This window comes from Belonocnema kinseyi, chromosome 9 (assembly GCF_010883055.1).
Source record: "Belonocnema kinseyi isolate 2016_QV_RU_SX_M_011 chromosome 9, B_treatae_v1, whole genome shotgun sequence".
Lineage (NCBI taxonomy): Eukaryota > Metazoa > Arthropoda > Insecta > Hymenoptera > Cynipidae > Belonocnema > Belonocnema kinseyi.
Window position 1 is genome coordinate 85,557,965 of NC_046665.1, and position 25,746 is coordinate 85,583,710.

The following is a 25,746-nucleotide window of genomic DNA, read 5'->3' on the forward strand; positions in this document are numbered from 1 at the left end:
TATAGAGCTCCAAGGAGATTATGTTGAAAAATAAAAAAAAATTTACCCAAAAAAAATTGTTTTTATACTTCATTGTAAGGACTTATTGAACTACCCTCGTATGTGTCTCAATTTTTTCTAGTGTCGAATAGTCTTAGTTGTTGGCCGTTGAAAAGTAGTGTCCCGGTAGTGGCGTTTTGGCCGTTTAAGGGTTAATTGATGACTGAAAAATCTTTTTTGGCTAAAATTTCAAGTCCTTTCTCTCAATGTTCTTGGGCTAATTTTAAAGTTTTTTTTCACCGTATCACAACAGCTTACGAGTATTAATCGCAAAAAATGTTTTTTCGAATTGCAAGAACTTAAATTTGTAACCAAGAAGTTGGGAAAATTGAAATATTATTTTTAGTAAAAAAAATATTTTTGTAAAATATATGAAACATATAATCATGAATTTTCTATGTAATTTCTTCAAAATATATATTTATTTAACTTTTATTCTGATTTGCCTTCAGATAAGATGTTTTCAAATGTATGCAACTTTTTTATTACAACTTCAAGTTCTTGCAATTCGAAAAGAACATTGAAACACGTTGAATACTTCGGAGGATATTGAAAATTTAAGAAAACATTGAAATTTACACTATTTTTGCAATATCTACTTAAAAACGTAGACAAATAGGTTTCTCCCTGGGCTTATTTTAGATAGAATTTCGAAAACAATCAACCTTTTAAAGATACATTTTTTTAGCTCCGGTATAGTTCAACCGATAAATAAAAAAACGATTTTTCTAAATGAACCCAAATTTTTGGCCGGTAGGGTATTTTCTTGAAAATTCATATTTTGTTGACAACATATATGTCGACTTGAAACATGATGACAATAATTGTATTTAAGAGAACTTATTCGTGTTTTGAGAGCATTTGGGCTTCAGATTCTTATTTATATTCTATCCAAAGTCATCCTCGCCTGATAGTCAGATTTATAATCCTAATTTCTCTTTAAAAACTAAAGTTTCTTTCGACGAAAGAAAAATAAAAAAGTTTTTTTACTAAAATAAGGAGGGAAAACTGGGAAAGAGTCGTAAAAATGAAGATAAATGAGTTGGAGACGATTGCTTACCACTCCCCACCATAGCGCTTTGGCGAAATTATCGAAGTGAACATCGTCCTTCTCGGCAAGGAAGACCAAAAAACTGGCGAATATTAGCCCCAGGAAACCGATGTATAGAGTTGTGATAAGTTCCTGAAACACAATCGCAACTGTCAGTCAGACACTATCTTCCAATATTTCATTCTTTAGAATATTTTTTTTTCCTCGCTAGAAATAGGGTTTGGAGAATAATCGACGTCATCACGCTATGAATGCTATTAGGAAGGGACTCTGGTTGTCCTAACAAAGAAGGGAAATATGTCTTTTTGAAGTCGACGATCTTTTGTTGGACAGGAAGCGAATCCAACCGATTCTAGAATACAATTTCCGGAATTGCAATCTCAATTCTATCATTTACAGAAGACGATTCTTCTTCTTGTAGACAATTATTTGTTAATGTGCAGAATTCGTGAAAATAAAACTAGGAATCGAACGAACAAATTTGCCCAAATTGAATTTTTTGCCCAAAAAAGAATTTCTTTTTTAGGAAAATTCTTATCTTTTTGAAATTACAATACGAACACTTTATGTTGGTTGTCTAAATTTGTTTGTTGGATTCTTGGTTTTGTTTTGAGGAATTAAGCACATTAACATGATTATTGGACGTTAATTAGGATTTTCAATTCGATTCTAATCTCATTAAATTTTTTTTTTTTAGTAATGTTCATTTCCTTACTTGTCGATGAGCATATACAACGCTTCCAAGGAGTTTCCATGTGCCACCACGTCGATCCATTCTCACCATCCTGAGGATTTGAAAAAAACGAAGTCCTCGTAGAGCACTCGCTGCGAAAACCCCACTGCTTCTCATGGCAAGGACAACCACACTCGCGAGAATAGTGATTACATCTAGAATTTAAAAAAAATTAAGTTAAAATTAAACCCTTAAACACAACGTGTGTCTTTCACTTACGATCATTTAAAACAGTTGACTTGAATAAAAAAAAGATTCATTTTGAACCAAGAGTTGAATTTTAAACTAAAAGGGATCAATTTGCAACGTAAAAGATGAATCTTAAACAAAAATTTTAACAAAGTAGTTCAACTTTCAAACAATTAGTTGAATTTTCTACATACAAAATATGTAAATCAACAAAATTTTTAATTAGATAGATGAAGTTTTATTAAAATAGTTAAATTTCAAATTAAAACGATGAATTTTCCAACAAGAAGATTTGTTACCAAGAAAGGTGAATTTTAAAACAAATCATAGAAGTTTTAACGAAAAAGAATCAACTTTCTACTATAAATGGAATAATTACATTTTTATTTACGAAACTTAATTTTCAACTAAAAACTACAAACAATTTGTCAAAAAAATAGTGAAATTTTGTATTTTATAGTTGAATCTTTAATGAAAAAATTATTGAATTTTTAATCAAAAAGATGAATTTTTTACCAAATAGTTGAAGTTTAAACCAAAAGGGGTCAATTATTATCTACCTATAAGATGAATCTTAAAAAAGTTTTTGACAAAGTAGTTCAACTTTCAGGTAATCAGTTAAATTTTCTACCTAAAAATATATTAATTTGAAAAATTCTCAAATAAATAGAGGAATTTTTAACAGAACCGTTTAATTTCAAAACAAAAACATAATTTTCCAACAAAAATATAATATTTAAAATAAATTGTAACATTTTAAACTAAAAAGGATAATCTTTCAAAAAAAAAGAATAGTTAAATTTTCATCTCGAAAGATTATTGTTCAACTAAAATGTACAAACAAATTTCCAGCAAAATAGTGAAATCTTGCACCCAATACCTGAATCTCAAATGAAAAAATAAATTTAACTTCAATCCAAAAGATGAATCGTGAAAAAAGTTGTTAACAAAGTAGTTCAAATTTCAAACAATTAGTTCAAACAAATCGTAGAATTTTCAACTAAAAAGGATCAATTGTCAAGAAAAAAATGAAATAGCTAAATGTTCATTAAAAAAAATTAATTTTCATCTTAAAAGTACACCCCGTTTTCTAGCTACCCCAAAGTTTCGTTACGACTAGGCAGAGCCTTATTAACATAGTTCAACTTTAAAGAAATTGGTTCAATTTTTAACCAAACAAGATTTAAAAAAAGTGGTATAACTTTCAATCAGTTAGTATTCTAAACGAAAAATTATAGCAATTAAAAAGAATGCAATAAAAAATTCCAATTTCTCAATAGAATAGAGGAATTTTCAACAAAATAGTTGAACTTCATATAAAAAAGATGACTGTTTAACCAAGAAAATTAATTTTTCACCAAAAAAAATATTAATTTTAAACTAAATACAGAAACATGAATTTGAAAGCTAAGAGTGACATTTTCATCTAAAAAAGATAAATTTTTAACAATAAATGAAGTAGTTACATTTCCTGGTAAAATGTTAATTCCCAAACAAGAACAAAAAAAATTTCAACAAATGAGTTGTATTTTCAACCAAAAAGATTTTAATTTGAAATAAAAACAGTTGAATTTAATCAAAAAAGAATAATGTTGGATAAAATACGTAAACAGTAATTTTCAACCAAATAGTTGACTTTTATACTAAAAGGGTCCAATTTCTCAACTAAAAGATGAATCTTAAAAAAAAGTTTTTAACGAAGTAGTTCAAATTTTAAAAAATGAGTTCAATTTTTCACATCATAAATGCGTTAGTTAAAAAAATTGTGAATTAAATGGAGAAGTTTTTAACAAAACAGTTGAATTTCAAATCAAACAGATGAATTTTTAAACAAGAAAATTAATTTTCTAGAAAAAAAGGTGAATTTCAAAGCAAATAGTAGAATTTTAAACTAAAAAGGATCACATTTCAACAAAAAATGGAATACTTCACATTTTCATTAAAAAATTATTTTTCAACTAAAAAGTACAAACTAATTTGTAACAAAATAGTACAATTTTCCACCCAATAGCTTAATCTTAAATAAAAAAACCAATTAACTTTTAATCGCAAAAGTTACATTTTTAACCAAATAGTTGAATTCTTAACTAAATTGGATAAATTTTCAGACTAAAAAAATTAATCTTAAAAAAAAGTTCTTGACAAAGTCGTTTAAATTTCAAACAATTAGTTGAATTTCTACACATAAAATATTTTAATTTGAAAAATTCTCTTTTAAATAGGTGAATTTTCAACAAAATATTTGAATTTTAAATCAAACACATGGATTTTCAAACAAGGACATTAATTTTCTACCAAAAAAGTTGAATTTTAAACCAAATAGTAGAATTTTCAATTAAAAAGGATCAATTTTCAACAAAAAATGGAATAGTTAAATTTTTATAAAAAAAATTAATTTTGAACTCAAAATTACAACAACAAAAATCAACAAATAGTGAAATATTTTACCCCATAGCTGAATCCTAAATAATAAAATAAATGTTTAATAAAACGAAGTATCTCATCGTCCTTAAATTTGTCCAATATTTTTCAAAAGTCCTTTTCCAACTTAAAAGATGAATCTTCATCTGAAGAAACAAGTTTTTACTAAAGTGGTTCAGCTTTCAATCATTTAGTTACATTTTTAACCAAAAAAGATGGCAATTAAAGAAAGACTGTTAAATTAAAAAATAAGTACCTAATTCTCAACAGAATAGAGAAATTAAAAAAAAATAGGCGAACATCAAGCGAAAAATATGAATGTTCAACAAAGAGGATTAATTTTTCACCAAAAAATAATAATTTTAAACAAAATACAGAAAAATGAATTTTGAAGCATATAGTTTAACTTTCAACCAATTAATTAAATTTTCTACACAGAATACATGAATATTTTCAACCAAATAGTTGAATTTTAAACTATAAGGGATCGATTTTCAACGTAAAATATGAATCTTAAACAACAAAAAAACGTCAATTTAAAAAATTCTCAATATGAATTTTAAAATAAATAGAATTTGCAACTTAAAAGGATTTTAACGTCTTGGGGGGGGGGGGGGGGGGGGGGGGGGGGGCATCCTCCTAACTGGTCACAGAAATAATGTAAAAGTTTAAGTACTTTGTTTGCAGTTCATTTAATCTGTTGAAGATTCCTTTCTTTGGTTACGAATTCATCTTTTTCGAGGAATCCAACTATTTTGAATTTAAAATCAAAACATTATTTGCGTGCAATTTCAACTATTACATTTTTCTTTTAAAATTCATCTTTTTGTGTGAAGTCTAAAATATTTGTTTCAAACGTTAACTATCTTGTTTAAAATTTATTTTTTTATAAATAAATTTTGTTGTTGAAAATTACTTTTCTTAACTGAAAATTTAAGTTTTTATGTTTTTGGTTCAAAATTAATGTAGTTTGTTAAAAATAAAATATTTTTACTTTAAATGTCAGAAATTAAAAGCGTTTCAAATCGAATTTAGTAATAAAGCATCGACATTAATTTTATTTTAAAGAATCGATTAATCCAATTGCGTCAAAATTATCCTCTTCCCCTAGTTTATAGAGTATTGTGGCTCGTGAAGCCTGTTATCGATACAGTTGAAAAATTATTTCTTTAGGTTCTCCCTTAAACGGGGGATTGCTTAGGATTTAATTATCATATAATAGTATTTAAAAGTCTCAAAATATGAGCCTTGTGGTTTAACTATTGAAACCACTCCTATAACCACACTATTAAGTCACTCCAGATAATTATAACTCAGCACATCTTTACATAAGATATAATTTATTTTGTATAGCCCACTGCTGCAAGAAATGTCTTAAATCTGATGTCACACTTTTAAAATGTCGCCGTTGTGACTGAGATTCTTACATTTTTTAAAAGAAAAACTATAAATTTCTTGATAATAATATGATTCTGAAGTTCAGAAAGTTTCGATTTCTTTCAGCAGTTTATTGTTGATTATCTGCTAGATCGATTTCATTGTATGTCAGCTCCAAGTTTCCTATTACATTTCATATTTTACAAGCATATCCCATGACATTTTTACACTAGAATTGTTTTCTCAAAAATTTATTTTCTTGTTACAATCAATTTACTTGAGACTAATAAAAAAGCTGAAGATACAAAAACTGATACAGATCTGCACTCTAAAAAAAATTTTATTGAACAGAAGGAATTGTTTTTTTTTATATATATATCTGAAAAATTTGTAGAATTAAATTTAGATTGATTCAACAAAATATTTGATTAACCCAAAATTTTTTTGTTTAATTAACCCAAAATTTTTTTGTTTAATTAACCAAATACTCCACCTACAAAAAAATTGGATTAAAACAACCAAAAAATTTAGTTGAGTCAACCAAATATTTTCTTGTTTATAAAATAAATTTTTTTATGGTTTTCTGAGTATATCGTCTGGCTTAAGCTGGATGAAAACAGTTCCTGTCTAATCAGCAGCTTCAAACTAAGTGCAGCAATTCGCAATTAAATTTTGTTACTCCTTTTTTTTGGCAACTAGCATGGGGTCTTTATTCTCGGCTACTACTTTCGAAATCTTAAAGCTTTTCAAATAGACATTAAAGTTCACACAAATTACAGCAATACAAAAAATGTGTAATTAAGAATTAATAAAAATCAGAGTACCATCTTTTGAGTATGGTTACAGCTAAAATGGAAGTTGTAAATCAAAGAAGCTTTTTCATGGAAAATTGTCACAATATTTTCCCAGGGGACATTTATGACAGACAGGGGAGAATTTAATAAGTGTAATTTTTACGAGTGTGCACTAGGATATTCCAATTATTTTTCTTCGAATTTTAATTCATATAGCAACCAAAGTTGTTTGAATTCACGTAAAAAAAACATATTAAAAAGAATCGTTAAAAAAATATAGTGAGGGGTTCCGCAAGAAGGTTTCTATAAGAAAAAAATACGTTTTTGTAAATATAGTTTAGAATATTTAATATTAGGTGGGTCGAGTTAAAACTGAACACTTTTCTTTGCAATTAGCTGTATAGAATATGAATGAAAAAGTACTTTTTGAATATCTACCCTATAAGTTGGTTGCATAGGGTCCTAAAAAAATCCATGATTAAAAAATTGAGATTTGCCAGTTTTTTGCAACAATAGTGATTTTTGTTGCTTGTTTAATTATAATTTGATTTTAATGCATAAAATAATACTTGCTACTAAAAATTAAAAGTTAAAAAAGTTTGTTAAGCAATTTATTATTCTTCGTAGCATTTTTCTCGTAGCATATAGAATATAGTTGAGGAGTCGCGGATTTAACGGAGTTTTTAAACTTAGTTTTGACTTTGTCTTTTTGTTATTCAGTTGTTCTTTAACTTTTTAATCGGAAACATATAATAAATATTAATTTCAACAAAAAGGCCCCCAGTGACTAGTTCCAGGTGAAATAAAATTTAATATGCTCCCTACAAAAAAGTTTAAAGAGTAGTTCCAATATCTGTTTAATTTCGTAAAAATATATTTACAAAAATGAAAGAGATTGTATAAAAATTGATTCTGTCTTATATTTATACACTATTTGTTCGTAACTAAAAAGCCAAAACCAAGTTTAAACTTTCAGAAAGAATCGCAACTTTCTAGGTATTATTTAAAAAAAGATAGTTATAAGCAATGACAAATTGTTTGAACAATTACGTTTATTAAATTGCAATTATTTATTATTAATCGGTTATAAGTAAAAGGTGGACAAAAAGCTAAATATTTTTTAAAAAACCGCAACTTCATAGCATTATTAGAAGAAAATATTATTTTAAACAATAAAAAATTGTTTAAAAAACTATGCTTCTTCACTTGAATCAATTATTACCGCACTTTACTTTAAAAGTTGGCAAAAAGGATAAAATTTAAGAAAAAACGCAACTATGAAGCATTTCTATAGGAGAAGGTAGGTAGAAAGAATAGTATTTTGTTTAAATAATTATGTTTGTTAAATTGCATTAATTATTACATCACTATAACTTAAGAGTTTTCAATAAGTTGAAAAAATTGTATTAAAAATTTGTATTCAAAAACCGTAATAAACTCATAATTAGCGCCTAAAACTTTTTTTAAATGAAAATTTTAATATTTCATTTTGGGTTGAAAATTGATCTTCTTTAGTTGGAAATTCAACTATTTGCTTTAAAATTCGTGTTTATGTATTTTGTTGCAAATTAATCTTTCTTTGGTGGAACCACTTTGTTAAAAATTGATTTTTTTTCTGTTCAAGATTTTTCTTTTAAGTTGAAAATTGATATTTTTAAATTAAAAATTCAATTATTTGGTTGAAACTTCATGTTCCTGCATTTTGTTAAAAATTCTTTTTTTCATCTCAAAATTCATCACTTTGGTTGAAAGGCCATGTATTTTATGAAAAATCCTTGTATTTTTATTTAATTCAGCTGTTTCTTATTCAAAATAAAAATACTTTTTCGTTAAAACTTTAACCACATTTGGAAAGTTTAACTGGTTTGTTAAACATTTATTTTTTTCATTTTAAGATTCATCTACTTAGTTAAAAAATTCACTATTTTGGTGAAAATTTGTTATTTTTTTGTGAGAAATTAATTTTGTTGACGGAAATTTTAACTATTTCAAGCTTGGTTGAAAATTGATCGTTTTTACTTGAAAATTCAACTATTTACTTAGACAATTATGCTCATGAACATGTTTTGTTGAACACTTATCTTTTAGGTAGAAAATGAACGTTCTTGGTCAATATTTCATCTTTTTGGTTTGGAATCAAATTTTGGTTGAATTTAAATGTTTTTTTCAATTAGATCTCTTTTGACTGGAAAATTAACCAGTTGGTTGAAACTTGAATCACTTTGTTAAACATTTTTCATATTAAAAATATATATTTTTTAATGAAAAATTCATGTTAATGTATTTTGTTGAAAATTCATCTATTTCGTGAAAAATTCTTCATTTTAGATTGAATTTTTTTAAATTCAAAACCAAAATCTTTTTTGGTTTAAAATTGTATTAACTAGATGAAAATTGAACTTTTTTGTTAAACTTAGTTTTTTTATTTATTTAGGAATTATCTATTTGCTTAAAAATTAAACTATTCGCTTCAAAATGTATTTATTATTTTTCGTCAAAAATTAAATATTTTGACTGAAAATTTAAATATTCCATTTTCTTTTAAAAAATGACCCTTTTTAGTTTGAAATTCAACTAGTTGGTTGAAAGTTTAACTTCTTTTTAAAAACTTTTTTTTGTTCAAATTCATTTTCTGGTTGAAAATTGATCCTTGATAGTTAAAAACTAATTTATTAAGTTAAAACTTCATATTTTTCTTGAATATTCATCTACTTTGTGGAAAATTGTTCTTTTATTATTGAATTCCACTTTTTTCATTCAAAATTAAAATACACAATTTTGTTGTAATTGTATTTTTGTTTATTTGTTTGAATATCAAATTTTTATTACAAATTTAACTAATTCATTTTTAAAAGAAAATTCATATTTTTTCGTCGAAAACTCAACTCTTCTTTAAAATCAATTTTCATGTTTTTTTTTGGTAAAATGCACCTTTTGGTATAAAGTTAAGGTGCTTTGAACGAGTCGGTTTTTAGAATAATACAAAGTATGGCTACAATGATGAATTGTTTAATGTAATATTTGCACCACATAATCTGAAGGCTTAACATGTGCACGACTAGAGCTCTTTTTCGAAAAATGTTCTTATTGTTATTTGTTTGGGGTAATTGAAACACACTTTGAAATAGTGAGCGCCTGTGTTCTATTCACCATGGTTACACTCTCAGTAACGCTTTGCTCATTTACAGGCGCAGAAAATTCAGCATATTTTCAGTTAAAAAAAAAAATTTGAAAAAAGGACTCCAGTCATGCACATGTATAAGCCTTTTAGTTTTATGGTAAAAAAATTACATCAATCAATTCATCCTTATAGCCGTATTTTGTATTCTTATAAAAACCGACTAATTTGAGGCACCTAAATCTTTTGAATTAAAATTCATCTCTTGTATTTGAAATTAAAATTTTTGTAAGATTCCTTTATTTTACGGCGAATTTTTTTAATTAACGTGTCTTTTGTTAAAAAATTAACTTTCAGGTGGAAACTTGACCATTTTTATTCGAAAGTTCAGCTATCAGGTTGTAAATTTATACTTCTGTATTTTGTTGAAAAATCGTCTCTTTCATTGAATTTATATCTTCTGCACATAAAATTAACATCTTGTTAACTTTAAAATTCAACTACTTGACTAGAAATTTAACTACTTTATGGGAATTTTTTTCTTTTTTTTGTTTGGTTGAAGATTTAGATTTTTCATTAAAAAGTTAACTATTTTGCTAAAATTCTTTTTTTTTACTGCAAACTTAACCATTCCATTTAGCTTGAATATTGACATTTTTTGGTTAACAATGCAACTACTTATTTGATTGAATATTCAACTTCGTTTTTGGTAGAAAAGTAATCTTCTTGGCTACAAATGCAACTATTTCGATAAAAATACATTAAGTTTCTTTCCAATTAGTTTTTTTGATGAACTGGATTGCTTTTTTATACAAAATTAACATATTTTTGTAATAATTAAATTCTTCTTACCTATGATGCAAAAGGGCCTTCGTAGGAATTTGAGCCGGCCAATGGCCGTTTGATATCTCGAGCGACATCCTGAGGACCATAACCTGGAAAAAATGTTAAAAAGCTTAATTAGGAGACGCATGAACGTACTCAAAAATTAAATTTGCCTTAATACTTATTTTACCAAAAATCGTACAACGTAATCACTATTTTACATACAGTGCAGTCTTGCTTATTTCAAAGCGCATCTATTCCAAGTCCCCCATTCTTAGAAATTTCAAGTGGCGCAGTTCCGTCCCCTCCCACCACTGTCCCTGTACGGTCTCGCTCGCGTCAGTGGCTGACCAATTCAAAAAAGGCCTTAAGCGCGGGAAGCGCTCATTGGTCTGAATGTATTATTCTAGCATTACGTTTAAACGTAAAAAGTAAGTCGATCTGCGAATGGTAATATTTGTCAAATTTTGAATGTATTTGATCAGTCATATTCCATTACTTTTTCGTTTAAGGCCATGTGACGAGAGGGTCACGTGACCAAATCTGGTCTTCAATTTTTCTTTCCCAACTTGCGTCTAAACGAAAGGAGGTATCGCTCTGAAAGTTTGGGAAATTCAAGAGGAGGTAATAAAGTCCATGTCTCTGCTTTGTTCCGGTCGAAATTTCGAGAAAACATTTTTTTGAAGAAAATACCAGTGGAAGTTTTCTTTCCCAACTTACGTCCACACGGAATGAGATATCGTGTTAAAAATTTGGCACGATAAATAGAAGGCATGCAAGAATGTGTCTCTGGTCCTAAATAATTAGAATAGTGAAAAAAAGTTTTTTTTTCATTACTATTTTTGAGAAATACCAACCGTGCTGTCGTCAAACCCTGCGAGCATGGACATAGGAAACACGGGACTAGGCATGCCATCCTAACTTGGACGAGCGGGGTTGAATCCACGGGAGGGGGGAGAATTCCATGAGTGGGGAGAGCCGCCATCTTACGATGTGCCATTTGATGATGCGCAAGAGCATTTTTGCCGACAAACTGTGCATGAAAATATAAACATGTGGGGATGCGAGAATTTTGCAATGTCTGGTATCAGCTGTATCGAAGCAGCATTAGCGCAGCGAGTAGACAACTTCGAACTTCGAGGGGTCTGTAGGCAAAGCAGATTTCATGATTACCGTCAGAGAAAGCTAAAAGTCAAACTTCTGCTGTAAAACCTAAATGTATCCGTCGATAATCATTATTTGCATAAATACATTTTTTTCTTCCTCAAACTCTTTGCAAGACCACAAACGATCCTTTAATATTTATTAACATTTCCCGAAAAAATTTCCGCGTTATTTAAACTTTTATTTTTCAATATGGGTGAAAAAACATTGATCTTACGACTGACTTGATCAGCTGTTATACTCATCACATGGCCTTAAAGACTTTTTAGTCTTACGAAATAATACCGAATTGCGCAAATGCATTCTGAACTTGGCAAATATTAATTATTTGTAGATTTATAACTTTATTTTACATTTAGAATATTTTTTCCAAAATGGCGTACGCATTCCCATTAAAAGATGTACCAATTGTGCTAATCTTCTTGACATTTCCACCTATTCTCTCATGACCGCGACCTCATGCTAGAATACTCAATGGGCAAACGCAAGATGCTACATACACTTACAGCGCGTGCATCGATACAAGGCCGAGCAGCCAATGAACATCGCTTGACAAAATAACCTTACGACTTTGCAAACGCTGTCTAATTACTTAAAATCATAACTAAATAAAACCTGTAGGAGTCGCAGAATATTAAAAGAAGAATATTTTTTATTCTTTCTCTATCTTCAGTTTTATTATGCTTTCCCACACGTAAAAACGCTTGGACTTCAGCATCATTTCTAGTGATATTAAAAAAGGAAAAACTTTTTATTACGCCTTTATCCGGACGATTTTATTGGAAATTTCTTTATGCACTTTCAGAATGAGGCTGATTCCGTCATCAGATATTCTATTCTTGTAACATAAATGATTACAAATTATCTTATATAAACATAATGGATGGAACTGAAATTAACTTTTTTTATCCTGCACGTCTTGAATTGTAGTCAATTTAACAGAACTTTAGGAAATCGAAATTTTTTCAAATGAGTTTATTTCTCGATAATTTAACAGAATCCTATTGAATTAAAAAAAATTAGAGTGATTCAAAATTTTGTTTAAATTCGTTAAATTTGTGGCGATTTTTACCGAGTTCTAGCCCAAACTCTAGTAAATTGACCAAGTTTCTATCAAATTTCTAAATTTAACATATTTCTACTAAATGCAGAAGAAAATTTTGTTAATTAAGAATAATATTTCTAGTAACTGATTGAAAATCTATTAAAAATGTATAGTAGAATTCTTGTGATTTTAACTAAGTTATAAAACATTAAATATGACTGCAGTTAATTTAACATAATTCTTGTAAGCATAACAGAAATCTAATTATTAAAAAAATTGAATATAAACTAAAAGGACTTATTTAATTAGAATTCTAGTAAATATACCAGATTTCTATTGCATTTAATATATTTAAAGTAAATTTAGCATATTTCTAGGGAAATCAACAAAACATTCGTGAATTAAAAATAATAATTCTGGTTAACATAACAAAATTTGAATAAATTTAAAAGAATTATTGTAATTTTAGAAAAAATTTTAAAAATTTCAATATAACTGGAGTTGGTTTAACATAATTGCAGTCAACTTAATCAAAATATAGCTAATATAAAAGTTTAGAAAAATTGTATTAAACTTAAAATAATTCTTGTGATTTTATAAGAGATCTAGGGAACTCACCAAAATTCTACTGAATTTCACAGAATTCTAATGCATCAAATTTCTACAGAATTAAGACATATTTCTAGTGAATTTAGAAGAATGACAGCATGAGGGGGGTATAAATCTTTCATGCAAACGGAATTCTATTTTCTTCCATTCTTGTGAAGTAGATACATTGTCTAAATATATCGAAAATTTCAATCAATTAAGTCCGTTGATTTCTGCGTTCTGCGTACTTTCGTATGATAATGTCCATTTTTCATTCGGACTTATTTCGTGTGCGTAATTGCATAAAATGTATAAACATTTGTAGTGGTCCTGAGTGGGCACCAAACAGGTGGTCCTGAGTCGGCACCTTTTTTACCTTTGTTGTTATTCCTGAGTTATATTATCTTGTTTTGTTTCAATTCCATATGTCACTGGTCTCTTGTTTTTTTTTTAGTTTAGTTGTGTTTTGAATGCATGTGTTTTGTCTCTAGTAGGTGTCCTTTTGTTTCTGTGTTTCTCGTTGAATTTTGGTTAATTCTATTTTCTTGTAGTCATGGGGAGTTTCCTCTCTGGTTTATTGACAAAAATTCTTAATGTGCCGACTTAGGACCACTCTCGCTTAATTATAGTGAAAATAAAAATCTAGTCAATTACAAAATTAAAAGCAAGTCGATCAGATTTAAAGAATTCTTATTATTTTATAAGAATTCTAGTAAATTCACCAAATTTCCAGATAACACAACAGTATATTGGTTGAATAAAAAGAACAGTTCTAATTGACTTAACAAAATTCTGTTAAATATAGAAGAATTCTTGTGATCTTAAAAAAGTTCTCTTTAATTAAAAAATTCAACGAAATTTTATTAAACTGACAAGAATTCTTGTTTTGGTATTACATGGTGTCTACTTAAATCGTGGAAAAAATACCCTGAAAATTTCAGGTTTTTTCCGGGTATCTCATGTTTTTCCCAGGCATAATTTTTCATATCGAGGAGCCATTCAATTATTTCGCATATTTTAAAACAATTGACTAGGAATATGCATACAGTTACAAAAAAACAAATACCAATACAAATAAAAAAGAAAATACAAATACAAATACAAATGCAAATGCAAATACAAAAAAAGCGTACAAATAATGTCTTTTTGAGTTTCTAGGGATTCAATTAATATTACAAGATATCCCTTACTATTTTAGCACGATCGATTGATTGAATAATTAAATAATAATAATAATTATATAATGAATTTGTCACTAAAGTCCATGAATTTGAATAATAATACAAAGAAACTTTTACTATATTAAATTCAATTGAAACAACTGAAGGTTCCAAAACGTTGAAGTAAAATTGTGGATTTTCAAGAAGGTAGAAGAAATTTTAAACGAATAGCTGATTTTTAATACAAATAGCTGAACTTTCAACTAAAAAAGATGATTTTTCCACCAAAAATGAAATAGTTACATTTTCGGTTGAAGAAATGATTTTATTCAAATTGAAATATTAAATGTTAATACTGACGAATCATTAACTGAAATAGTTGGATTTACAGCAAAAAAGATGAATTTTCAACCAAGAAGATTAATTCCCACCAAAGAAGATGAATTTTCACAAAAATACATGAATTTTTAATTAAAAAAATAAACTGTCAGCCAGCAATTGAATAGTTGAATGTTGAGTTAAATAGTGAATGTTTAACCAAAGAGATGAATGCAATGATGAACTGCAATGATGTAATTTTTAATTGAAAAAGTTAAATTTGCCGGTAAAAAACTAATTTATAACCAAATAAAACTAATTTTCCATAGTTACATTTTCAAACAAAGTTATACATTTTTAACTAAAATGATGAATCTTTAACTTAAATAGTTCAATTAAAAAAAAAGATGAATTTTCAACTAAACCGATGAGTCTTTAACTAGAATAATCGAATAATCGAATAATCGAATTAGTTAAATTTTCAATCGAAAAGTTAGTTGTCAGCCAAAGAAAAACCTAATTTTTTAAAAATAACTAATTTTTCAATCAAGCAGATTTATTTTCAATCAAAACGTAATTGGTAATTAATAATTATTAATAACTCAGTAGTAATTATTAATTAAATATTCATTCCAAAAATATATATTTTAAATGAAAAATGTTGTAGTCGATATTTTAACGAAGAAATACTTAAATTTGTAATATATACAATGGAATTAAACCAAAAAGAGCGATTTTTCAACAAAGTACATAGATTTTCGACTCGATACTTGAATTTTCAATTAAAACCTATCGATTCCCAACCAAAAAGCGATCTGGCTTTTTTCCTTTTAATTCAGTTCCATACTTATTTTTATTTAAAATAATTTATAATAACTTATATTTGATAAATTCCACAATTTACATATGTATGATTTTTATTGTACCGACGTACTATCTTACATAATTCTTAATTTACCGAATCACTATTTTGGGTAATTTTTTTTACATTTTTCTCATGTTTCTTCGCTATTTTATATAATTTTAATTTACAAAATAACCATATTCCCTAATTTTTATTTTCCAAATTGTCTTCCTTCTCGTCATTTAATATAAATTTTATTATTTTCTAAAAATGGCGTCCACATTAAGAAAACTGGGAATAAATACAATTCGGCCAATTAAAGCTTCTAATTTGAATTTCTGATTAACTGATCTTAATTCCGGGTAACCCTTTTTATGCGGAAAAATAAAAGTGATGATCAAATTGATGATGAGAATGTCCATTAGAAATACAAAGACAGAAAATCCGAGAACAGAAATAAAATTATTTTAAAAAATTGTTCGCAAGGGATAGCGAATTCATTGGAGGCATTAATTGGCCATTTATGAAATCCTCACCCCTATACACTTTATTTGTAAAAATGAAAGGTAGTTTATATTTTCTAAAGGAATGGTGGGAGTTTTATTTTCTTACCTAAAGAAAAACTCGAGGGCGAACCAGACAACGACAACCATTTCCATGTAAAAAAGTAATACTCCGGCGTCTTCTTGGTACTCGTCTATCGTACTAAACACGGATAGGACCAAACACGTGAAAACGATACAAAATCTGAAACAAATAAACAACAAATTAATATTTTGGCTTGATTTAAGTAAATCTAATAGTAAGTTGCAATTTAAAAAAATGGCTAAAAATGCTACCAGTAGGAATCGATCCCGGACTCTCAGATTACAATCTCTGTCGCATCTCAGTCTATGTAACAAACGTCTTTTTTTTAACCATTTTTCTCGAAAATGGACAAAATTGCATGTTATCACGTTTAGCAAAATGGATTTCGACAGACAGTTTAAAAGATGGGTGTCTTATACTTAACATTTCTTAACCAAAAAATGAACATTTTTGGAAATTGTATATAAAATTTAATAAATTTTCCCAAAAATTTAACTTGATTTAAAACAAGAACCTTAAGCTTCGAGCAAACAAGTCATTTATTTAATGTAATCAAGATATTTATTTGTTCTAAATAAAAATTTATTCAAATCAAATAAGTAAGGTCACGTATAGAATTTTATTGAAATCGTGAAGATTTTGCCATGCTTAATGTCTTAGATGAAAGGTGAAAGTGTGGTTATCACTTTCATGAAATATCGAATTAATTAATTCGTCGACGTAGTCGCTATTAAAAATTAAAGTGGAAATAAAAAATTCCTAAAAAATCGATTTTTGTTTTGTTTTTAGCACGTGATAATTTAATACCTATCCGAACAAATTACTTGTACAAAGGCCTATTAAATACACAATTTAATAAGCTTTTCTACTGTTAAAAAATATTTTAATCTAGATTATGGACTGCGCTAATATCTTTTAAAGTCAAGGCTAATTTTTATAGGTTTAAAAAAAAAGTATTTAGAAACTATATCATTCCAAAATTTTATAACAATTCGAAACAATTTGTAAGCTCTGAAGAAATGATATTTTTGAAGAAGTATAATAATGATTAATAATTAGTTATTATAAATATTTACCATTTTTACTAAGACATTTTTTATTTGAACCCTTATATAATCATCTTGAATTTTTTGAAAAATAACGATTTTTCAAAAGGATGATTTGTCAAAACCAACCTTAGCTTGTATTTTTCAAATTATGGCATACATTAATAATATTTTTTTAACTATCTTTTAGAATATTTTGGGATATTAAGTCAAGATTTGTTCAATATATCTTTTGTAAAATTTTGTTTTAAATATTTGAAATTTTTTAGTTTTACTGAAATAAGTTATAATGTAAATCGCGTGAGAGTATTGATGAAGATTATTATACTTTAACCAGTAAAAGTTTATACAATTAGATTATAATTGCTTGAGGCATTTCAGCAAACGATAATAGCTCTCTTCAGTTACTTCTTTTTAAACATTTTTATATGTATATATGTATTTAATCTCTCCCTTTTACGGGTTTGAGGGCCTCCGCTCCCTGTACATATATTTACAATTCCATCCTTAGTCTAACTTAACTACTACTTATATTCTACTCTTCCGCATTACGTAGGATAAACAATAGTAACAGTAGTGACGTTAATTCCTAAAATGAGCGAGCTTCCAGGGCTTCCGTTTCCTCTTATCATAAAAAATGCATTTTCCACGATATTGAAAACAATTTTCGCTTTTTACTGTTCCTTTTCAGGATCACCCGTTTGGCTCTGCCCTACTCCCTTGCTTCCCCTTACTTCTTCAAATTTCTTCATCCACATCACTACCTGTCCACTGTCATCCAAGATCCATCTTACATACTTATCCACACTCGACTGTCCCTCTTCCTCTCCTGTACATTTCTCTAATATATGTGCCCATGACTCCATTTCGTATCCACATACTCTGCATAAATTCTCCTCTTCATCCATCCAATAGCTGCATGCTCTCACTCCTTCTCCCATTCTGAACCGTACAACCCTACTCCATTTTTCTTCTTTTTTATTTTTTGCAGATATTCTGGTTCCGTCAACCCTTTGACCATCATATACCATCTATTGTGCCTCGAATCTATAATCTTTGTCCACCTCTCTTCTCCTTGTTTAACCAATAGTTCTAACTCTACGTCCTGCCACTCCATAACCACTTCTTGAATATTACACACCCTTCTCATTTTTCTCCATTCTTCCTCCCATTTTGAATTTCCCACATTACATCTAGCTTCATTGTTCCGAATTTCGCCGAAACATACCCACCTCAGAAATCACTCATGCATGCTCTCTACTTTCCTATGTTCCTTCCATCCCCAGATTTCCACACCGTAATACAACACCGCCCACGCTAACGCATCAAACAACCGGACCCTCATTCTCCAATCCTTCTTGAAACTTCCCTTTCCTATACCCCATACTTGGCCCATTACTTTACTCGCACATTCAATTCTTTTCCTCACCTGCAGCTCGTTTCCCCCTTCTGTCTCAAACCAAAAACTTAGGTAACAGAACTCCTCTACAATTTCCACTTTTTGTCCGTTCATCTTCCAAACGTAATTTATCTTGCTCTTCCTATTTCTGAAACATATCACCTTTGTTTTATCTACGTTCACCGTCAGCTCTTTTGTTCCCACATACTCTTCGAAGATTCTCATCATTAGGTTCATCCTCTTATCATCATCTGCTAATAGAACTACATCGTCCGCGTATGCTAGAGAGTATAGTTTGCTATCACCCTAAACCGTTCCTCCTTTCAATTTCTCCTTTAACTTCTCCTCTAAGTCTGCCCGTAGGATACTACTAGGCAGTCTGATGAGTCCCTGAAAAATGAAACACGGAGACGTTGTTTTGGACAAAGTCGGTTTTATTTTTTAACATACTCTCCTTTTAGGTCGATACAGCGAGTCCAACGATTTTCTAACTTTTTGATACCGTCCGAAAAGTACTCGATCGGAAGGTCTCCAAAATACGCCTCAGTTTCAGCTATGAGCTCCTCATTTGAGTAAAAACGCTTACTGGTGAGCCATCTCTTCAGGTTAGGGAACAAGTAATAGTCGCTGGAGGCCAGGTCTGGTGAATACGGTGGCTGAGGAACCAATTCGAAGCCGATTTCATGTAATTTTGCTGGTGCAACTAAGCATGAATGAACAGGCGCATTGTTGTGATGATAAAGCGGGTTTTTCTTCTTCAAATGCTGTCGTTTTTCGGCGATTTCGATTTTCAATCAGTCCAATAATTGTATGCTCCGGTTATGGTTTTACCTTTTTCAAGATAGTCCACGAATATTATGCCATTTGCATCCCAAAATACGGAGGCCGTAACCTTTCCGACCCATTGTTGCGTTTTTGGACGCTTCGGAGCACTTTGGCCCGGTGAACCCACTGTTTTGCCTGTTGCGTTGACTCATGAGTGTAGTAGTGGATCCAGGTTTCATCCATGGTTATGAATCGGCGCAAAAACTCGGTCGGCTTACACGAAAATAATGCCAAATTCTGCTGGAAAGTTGTCACACGAATTCGTTTTTGGTCCACTGTGAACAAACGCGGCCCTCCTCGCGCGCAGAGCTTCTTCATGCCCAAAACTGAATGCACGATATTGCCCACACGTTCCAATGATATGCGTACAGCATTAACTACCTCTCTTAATTTCACTTTGGGATCATTCAACATCATATCATGGATTTTTTTGACATTTTCTGGTGTAGTGACCTCTTTTGGGCGCCCAGATCGTTCAGCATCAACTGTACTCGTACGGCCACAACGAAACTCGGTAAACCACTTATGAATCGTTTCAATCGACGGTGCAGAGTCCGGGTAATACTTATCCAGCTTGGCCTTGGTCTCGGATATCGTTTTATTGTGAAGATAGTAGTGTTTGATCAAAACTCGAAACTCAGATTTTTCCATATTAAACAAACTCGGAGGTTAGTCGCTTCTCAGTGCTGTAACTTGTAAATGCGTAAACATAAATGGCTGAAGTTTTGACAGGCGTCATTTGAAGGATCAAGCTCGATGAAAATGGTTCACATTAGTGAATACTAATGCCATCTCTTAGAATTTTCAGGTACTTATCAGACTGCCTAGTAAACAGTAACGGACTCAACGGGCACCCTTGCCTTAGACCTCGGCCTGTCTAGAAAACCTGCCCTTTTTTCTTTCCTATTTTCACCCTAATCCTGGTTTCAGTAAAAATTTCCTTTATCGTTGCCTGACATAGCACTTTTCTGTTCACTGAGTCAAACGCTGCTTTGAAATCTACGAACAAAGTGACTAATTTCCTTTTTTTTCTCCCCAAATTTCTGTTAACTAAATAATTAAGTACGTAGATGTTGTCTATAGTTCCCATCCCTTTTCTAAATCCCGTCTGATAATGTGGGATACTTTCTTTTTGTTCTACTTGACTCTGCAACCTTTTTCTTTAGATTTCTGCATATATTTTATAGCCGACTGACATGAGAGTGATCCCACTGTATTCCTCTACCTTCTTTCCTTCCCCTTTATTGATAAGCGGTACTACCAGTCCCGTCGTCCACTCTTCCGGCCAAACTTCCCCTTTCCAGACCTTGTTGCAGATCTTCCACATCCCATCCCTAATCCCTTCTCCTCCAAACTTCATCGCTTCGTTCTCCATCCCATCTTCTCCTGTCGCCTTGTTTCTTTTTAACCTATTTATTCCCTCATCCATTTCTTCTCTTGTTATCTCGTTTTCTTCCTCCATTTCTCCTTGGACTATCCTACACTTTCCCCGTTTGATCTTATTTTGCTCTCCCCCTAATAGACCTTTAAAATAATCCGTGCATTCCTCCATTTCTATTTCTTCGTTAACGCCCTTCCTTTCCCCTCTATCCCTATTCATCATATCCCAGACCCCACCTTCTTTGATCGCTTTTTCTACTTCTGATTTATATTCTTCCTTTCCCCTTTGACTTTTTATTTCCAGCATCTTCTCATGTTCTTTTTTCCTCCTGTAATACTCCTCCTTCTCCATTTCCGCTCTTCTTTATTTGCTCACACACTCTTTTATTCTCTCTTTACTCTCCCAGCATTCCTCATCCCACCAGTCTCTCTTTCCCCCTACTCTTTCTTCATTAGTGCCCAGCTCATCCTTTACCTTTTCAATGAAACCCTTCACCCTTTCAATAAACGAGTCTATTTCCTCCTCTTTTTCATATCTAAACTTCTACTTTTCCATCTTTTGTTTAAACTCTTTTAATTTATCTACCCCCGACTCCCATTTTCGTGTTTCTTTCGCACACTTTTTCCATTCTCCCTCTGCCGCGCTTACTGACGCCTCTTCTTAGTGTAACTAAGCCTCTTCCCTTTTACTGGCTTGCAGCAAATGCACAAGTGGCAATCGGCCACGTACCGACGAATTTCTCTGGTCATTCCAGGCAAGAAAAAGCTCTCCTTGATTGAGCGTATGGTCTCGTCTGTTCCCGGGTGTCCGGCTATCGCGGCATCGTGGAATTCCCAGATGACTTTCATTCTCAAAGCCGTGGGTACCCGCAATCTCTACGCCCCGGCTGTATTCTGGCACCACCAACCCTTGTCAGTCAAGCGATGTCGGTCCGGGAACTTTCTCTTCTGCAAAGTCGGCTGTGGCGTGGCAGCTAATTTCTACCATTGAAAGACGTCTCTGGTGATGACAGGGTCTTCCTGCTGGGCTTCTATTACCTCGTGGCACAGTGGAGGCCGGGCTAAGGCACTCAAAACTGGCCCTACCGTGGCGCTGTCGGGGCGGGCGGTTTTGGTCGTTGGTGGTAGCATCTGCTCTATATCGGGTTCTCCGGGCGAGAACTCGCCCGGGTTGGGATGCCGTGAGAGAGCATCGGGCAGTTCGTTTTCCTTGCTTGGCACGTGTTTCACCGTACGCGGAAAACGACTGAGGAAAAGATCCCACCTGGTTAGCTTGTCTCTAGTGTCCTTCTGTCGCTCTAACAAGGTGAGTGTCTTGCTGTCCGTCCGATGTGTAAACGGACGGTCCTCCAGGAAAGGTCTATGCCTCTTTATCGCTCATACTATGGCGAGGCACTCTTGCTCGTTACAGTGGTACCGAGCCTCGGTTGGTGAGAACTTCGCACTGGCGAAGGAGATTATCCTCCACTTTCCATCCGGCTCGTCCTGCATTAGAACGGCACCTATCCCGCGGGCACTATCGTCAGTTTGCAGAACGAACCTTAAATCGTGGTCCGGCCTACTTAGGGTGATGGGCTTCTGGAAGGCAGCCTTTGCAGTCTCGAAGTGCTGCAGATTCTCGGGCGTCATCTTGTACGGCCTCTTCTTGGTCGACAACATGTCGGATAGCGGGGCGAGGATGATCGAGGAGTTCGGGATGTACTCCTTGACCCAATTGCAAATTCGAGGCGGGGCGGCATTCCGAATAGCCTCGACGAGCCTGGTATGCGCCGAGTTACCCTCTGTAGTGACCATGTGTCCCAGGTACGGTAGGGTGGTTTGGCTGAAGCTACACTTCGCTGGTGCGATCGTTAATCCATATATGCTTAACCTTTCGAACACTAAGGCTATGTGAAGTAAATGCTCCTCCCAATTCTTAGAATAAATGACGATGTCATCTAGGTACGCTATGGCGTATATTCCCCACTGCTCGGCCAGAACCTGGCGCATGAGGTTTTGGAAAGTGCCGGGTGCGTTCTTGATGCTGAAAGGCATCACCCGGAACTGAAATTGGCCTTCTCCTGGGGTTGAGAAGGCGGTGAACTGGCGCGAGCCTGGCGATATTGGTACCTGCCAGTACCCGCTCTTTAGGTCCAGTGTAGAGAAGATTTTGGCCGTACTGAGGTCCTTGAATGTCTCGTGGATCTTCGGTAGGCACTGGGGAGCGTCTACCGTCATGCCGTTTAAATGGCGTTAGTCTACGCAAAAACGGTAATCGCCGTCCTTCTTACCGGCAATTACGATGGCTGAGCTGAAGGGCGACGTGGTAGGCTCAATGATGCCGTCGCGAAGCATTTCGCAAACTTGGACGTCAATATATTAACGTTTCTCGTCGGAGTACCTCCTGGGGGCTTCGCAGAATGGATGGCTGCCCTTCGGCTGGATGTGGTGCTGCACGTTGGCCACAGTCTGTTTCAGGCGTCTGCCTCCGTGAAACAAAGGCGCGTGCAGCTTTAAGAGCTTGCGGAACTCCGTCTGGTGCTCGGTGGGAAAATTGTTTGATACCATGATCTCCCCCGGGGGGAGGCAATTTCATGGTCGTGGGGAGGTGGTTGAGGTATACCCTCTGTCGTCCGGTGGTTCCTACGAAAATACAATCAGCTACATGGTCGTGTATGACCATGTGCTGCCTAAGTCAGGGCCGGCCCAGGATTAGTTCTGCCCTCAATCCTGGGCTTACGTAGAATCTTCCGGGATAATTTGCCTGCTGAATGATAGATGACAGGTTGACCGTACCATTCAGTTGAATCGTTGCTCCTGAGGCAGCTAACAAAGCGTGGGGGGGGGGGAGGCGTGCGGACGGATAGCTCGGAGGGTGTCAAGATGGATTGCTTGACGAAATTTTCTGAGGCTAAAGTGTCGATCTCAGCGATGATTTCTCGTTTTCCTAGAAGAATCCTGATTCGGGGTAAACCGCTGAGTTCGGCCGAGACACCGCTTAAGATTGGGGCGTTCCTGGCGCTGTCGGGGCGGCAGGGGCATCCGCCTCGGCCGCCCGGTCCCTCCAGTTTCCCGGAACCGCGGCTGCTTGTCGTGCCTTGATTACCGGACAGTCTCTGTGGAGGTGCCGCCCGGGACAATAGTGGCATTGAGGCGGGGGCCTAATCGGGTCCGAGTTTGCCTCGTCGCCAGCCGAAGGTGTGCTGTTCCTGTGGTGCTCTTGGCCGGTTGTTCGCGAGCGGCCTTCCGGGGAGTCTCCTCTGTTTCTTCCGCCTCCGTCTGCACGGCTCGCTCTACCATCTCTTCGAACGTGCTTATGTTCGCTGCTCTGAGCACCTTTCTGATTGAGGGTTTTAGGGCTTCTAGTAGCAGCGACACGATTTGGCCCTCCGGGGCCAAGGGCAGCTGTCTCAGAGCCAGCAAGTACTTTTTCTGCAAGAAGATACCGGTGGCCTCTCGCTCTTCCTGCTTGGTGGCGTAGAGCCTAATGTGTAGCTTGTTAAGTGCAGCTACACCGGCGAAATGTTATGTAAGAAGCGTGCAAAATTTGGCCCAGTGCAGCGAAAGTGTTTTATATACTTCGTGCCACTTTGAGGCCTTTTCGGTCAAGGATTTGATCACAATCCTTCAACAGAGTTATTGCTCGATCGAGGCTTCTGTAAAGTAAACTTCACAGTGGTTTAGGAAAGCCTCGGGATCCTCGTGGTCCATACCTGCGAAGGTGGGCAGGGGGACGTCCGGCGTAAGAATAACGCGTATTCACGAGCGTTAGTCCGCTAGTGCGATGTTTGGTACTAGTGGCACCGTACTGGTGGTCGGTGGTTCACTAGTAGCTAGTGATGCCGGCTGTGATAGTGAACGCGCTGCGATCACAATTACGTTGGGTACCGGTGTCGATAAGATTATCGGCCATGGATTAATTGGTGCGGAACCCTCATCCGGGCGACTGCTCGGCCCTGGTGTGGCGATGTCTAGGTTCAGCGGTTCGCTGAATAATACCCAGGAAGCGTTTCGCGCTGTGTCGGGTGTGATTTTGCTTCTACCACTTTGCGTATCATTGGGACAGGGGGGGGGGGGGCGTTTCCAAAACTTTGGAATTTGAAAGAATTCTTTTTCAGCCCTACGTTCGGACCGCCAAATTGTCTTCGGGCTCTGAGCGGGTGGACTTTAGTTCTGGGGTGCCTGTCGTCGTGGAGAGGCGGATGCTGATAGTTTCCGCGACGCTAGCCAGGCCGACAGACCGTCCATGGGCGAGATGGCCGGGCGTGGCTACCCCCGAAAATATACTTAACTTAGGTGGTCGCCGAGTGCGGCATTTGTTTATATTTTGTGGGGGAGGGGGGAGAGGTAGGAAGAAGGAAGAGGAGAGAAATCCTGTGGTTAGCGCGGGAGGTCCAAGGAGGCTTCAAGGTTGCGGCGGTGTGAACCGCAGAAACGTTTGGCCACCGGGGATCGAAATAGAGAGGGAGAGAACGTCTCCGGCGTTTCAAGGGCGGCGAAGTACAAAAAGTCTTCTGAGGACTGAGGGGTCTCCTCGCTAGATGGGCCAGGTCTCGGCGTTCGAGGCGTGGGTGGATCAGTACTCGGAAAATTAGCCTCCGCACTTGTACCCGGAGTGGGGTGTGAAGGAGCAACCCGGTTTCCTTTGTCGGCGTCGAGAATTTCTCGTGGCTCGAAACGGAATTGCATAAATTCTCCTGGATCAGGGAGAGGAGCTAACGGTGCGACCCGCAACTCCCATGGACGTGGTGGGGAGTTCAGGAGATTTACTATAATTGGCTGACTGGGGCCGGCCTCCGAAGAACCGCTCGGCTGCACAACGTTCACGGGGGGGAAAACGTACCGGGGGTCGGACGCAAACCG

General features: G+C 33.9%; 1 protein-coding gene across 1 annotated transcript in view; it reads right to left on the bottom strand.

Annotated features, from left to right (window-relative positions):
* The window catches only part of LOC117180626 (potassium voltage-gated channel subfamily KQT member 1-like), a 245,022-nt gene that overhangs the window by 127,343 nt on the left and 91,933 nt on the right, over positions 1-25,746 (bottom strand). The window contains exons 4-7 of the mRNA XM_033373115.1: positions 16,279-16,413; positions 10,575-10,657; positions 1,806-1,978; positions 1,100-1,222 (exon numbers count right to left, since the gene is read on the bottom strand). Of these exons, the coding sequence (XP_033229006.1) occupies positions 1,100-1,222; positions 1,806-1,978; positions 10,575-10,657; positions 16,279-16,413 (514 nt within the window). The remainder of the gene's footprint in view (positions 1-1,099; positions 1,223-1,805; positions 1,979-10,574; positions 10,658-16,278; positions 16,414-25,746) is intronic.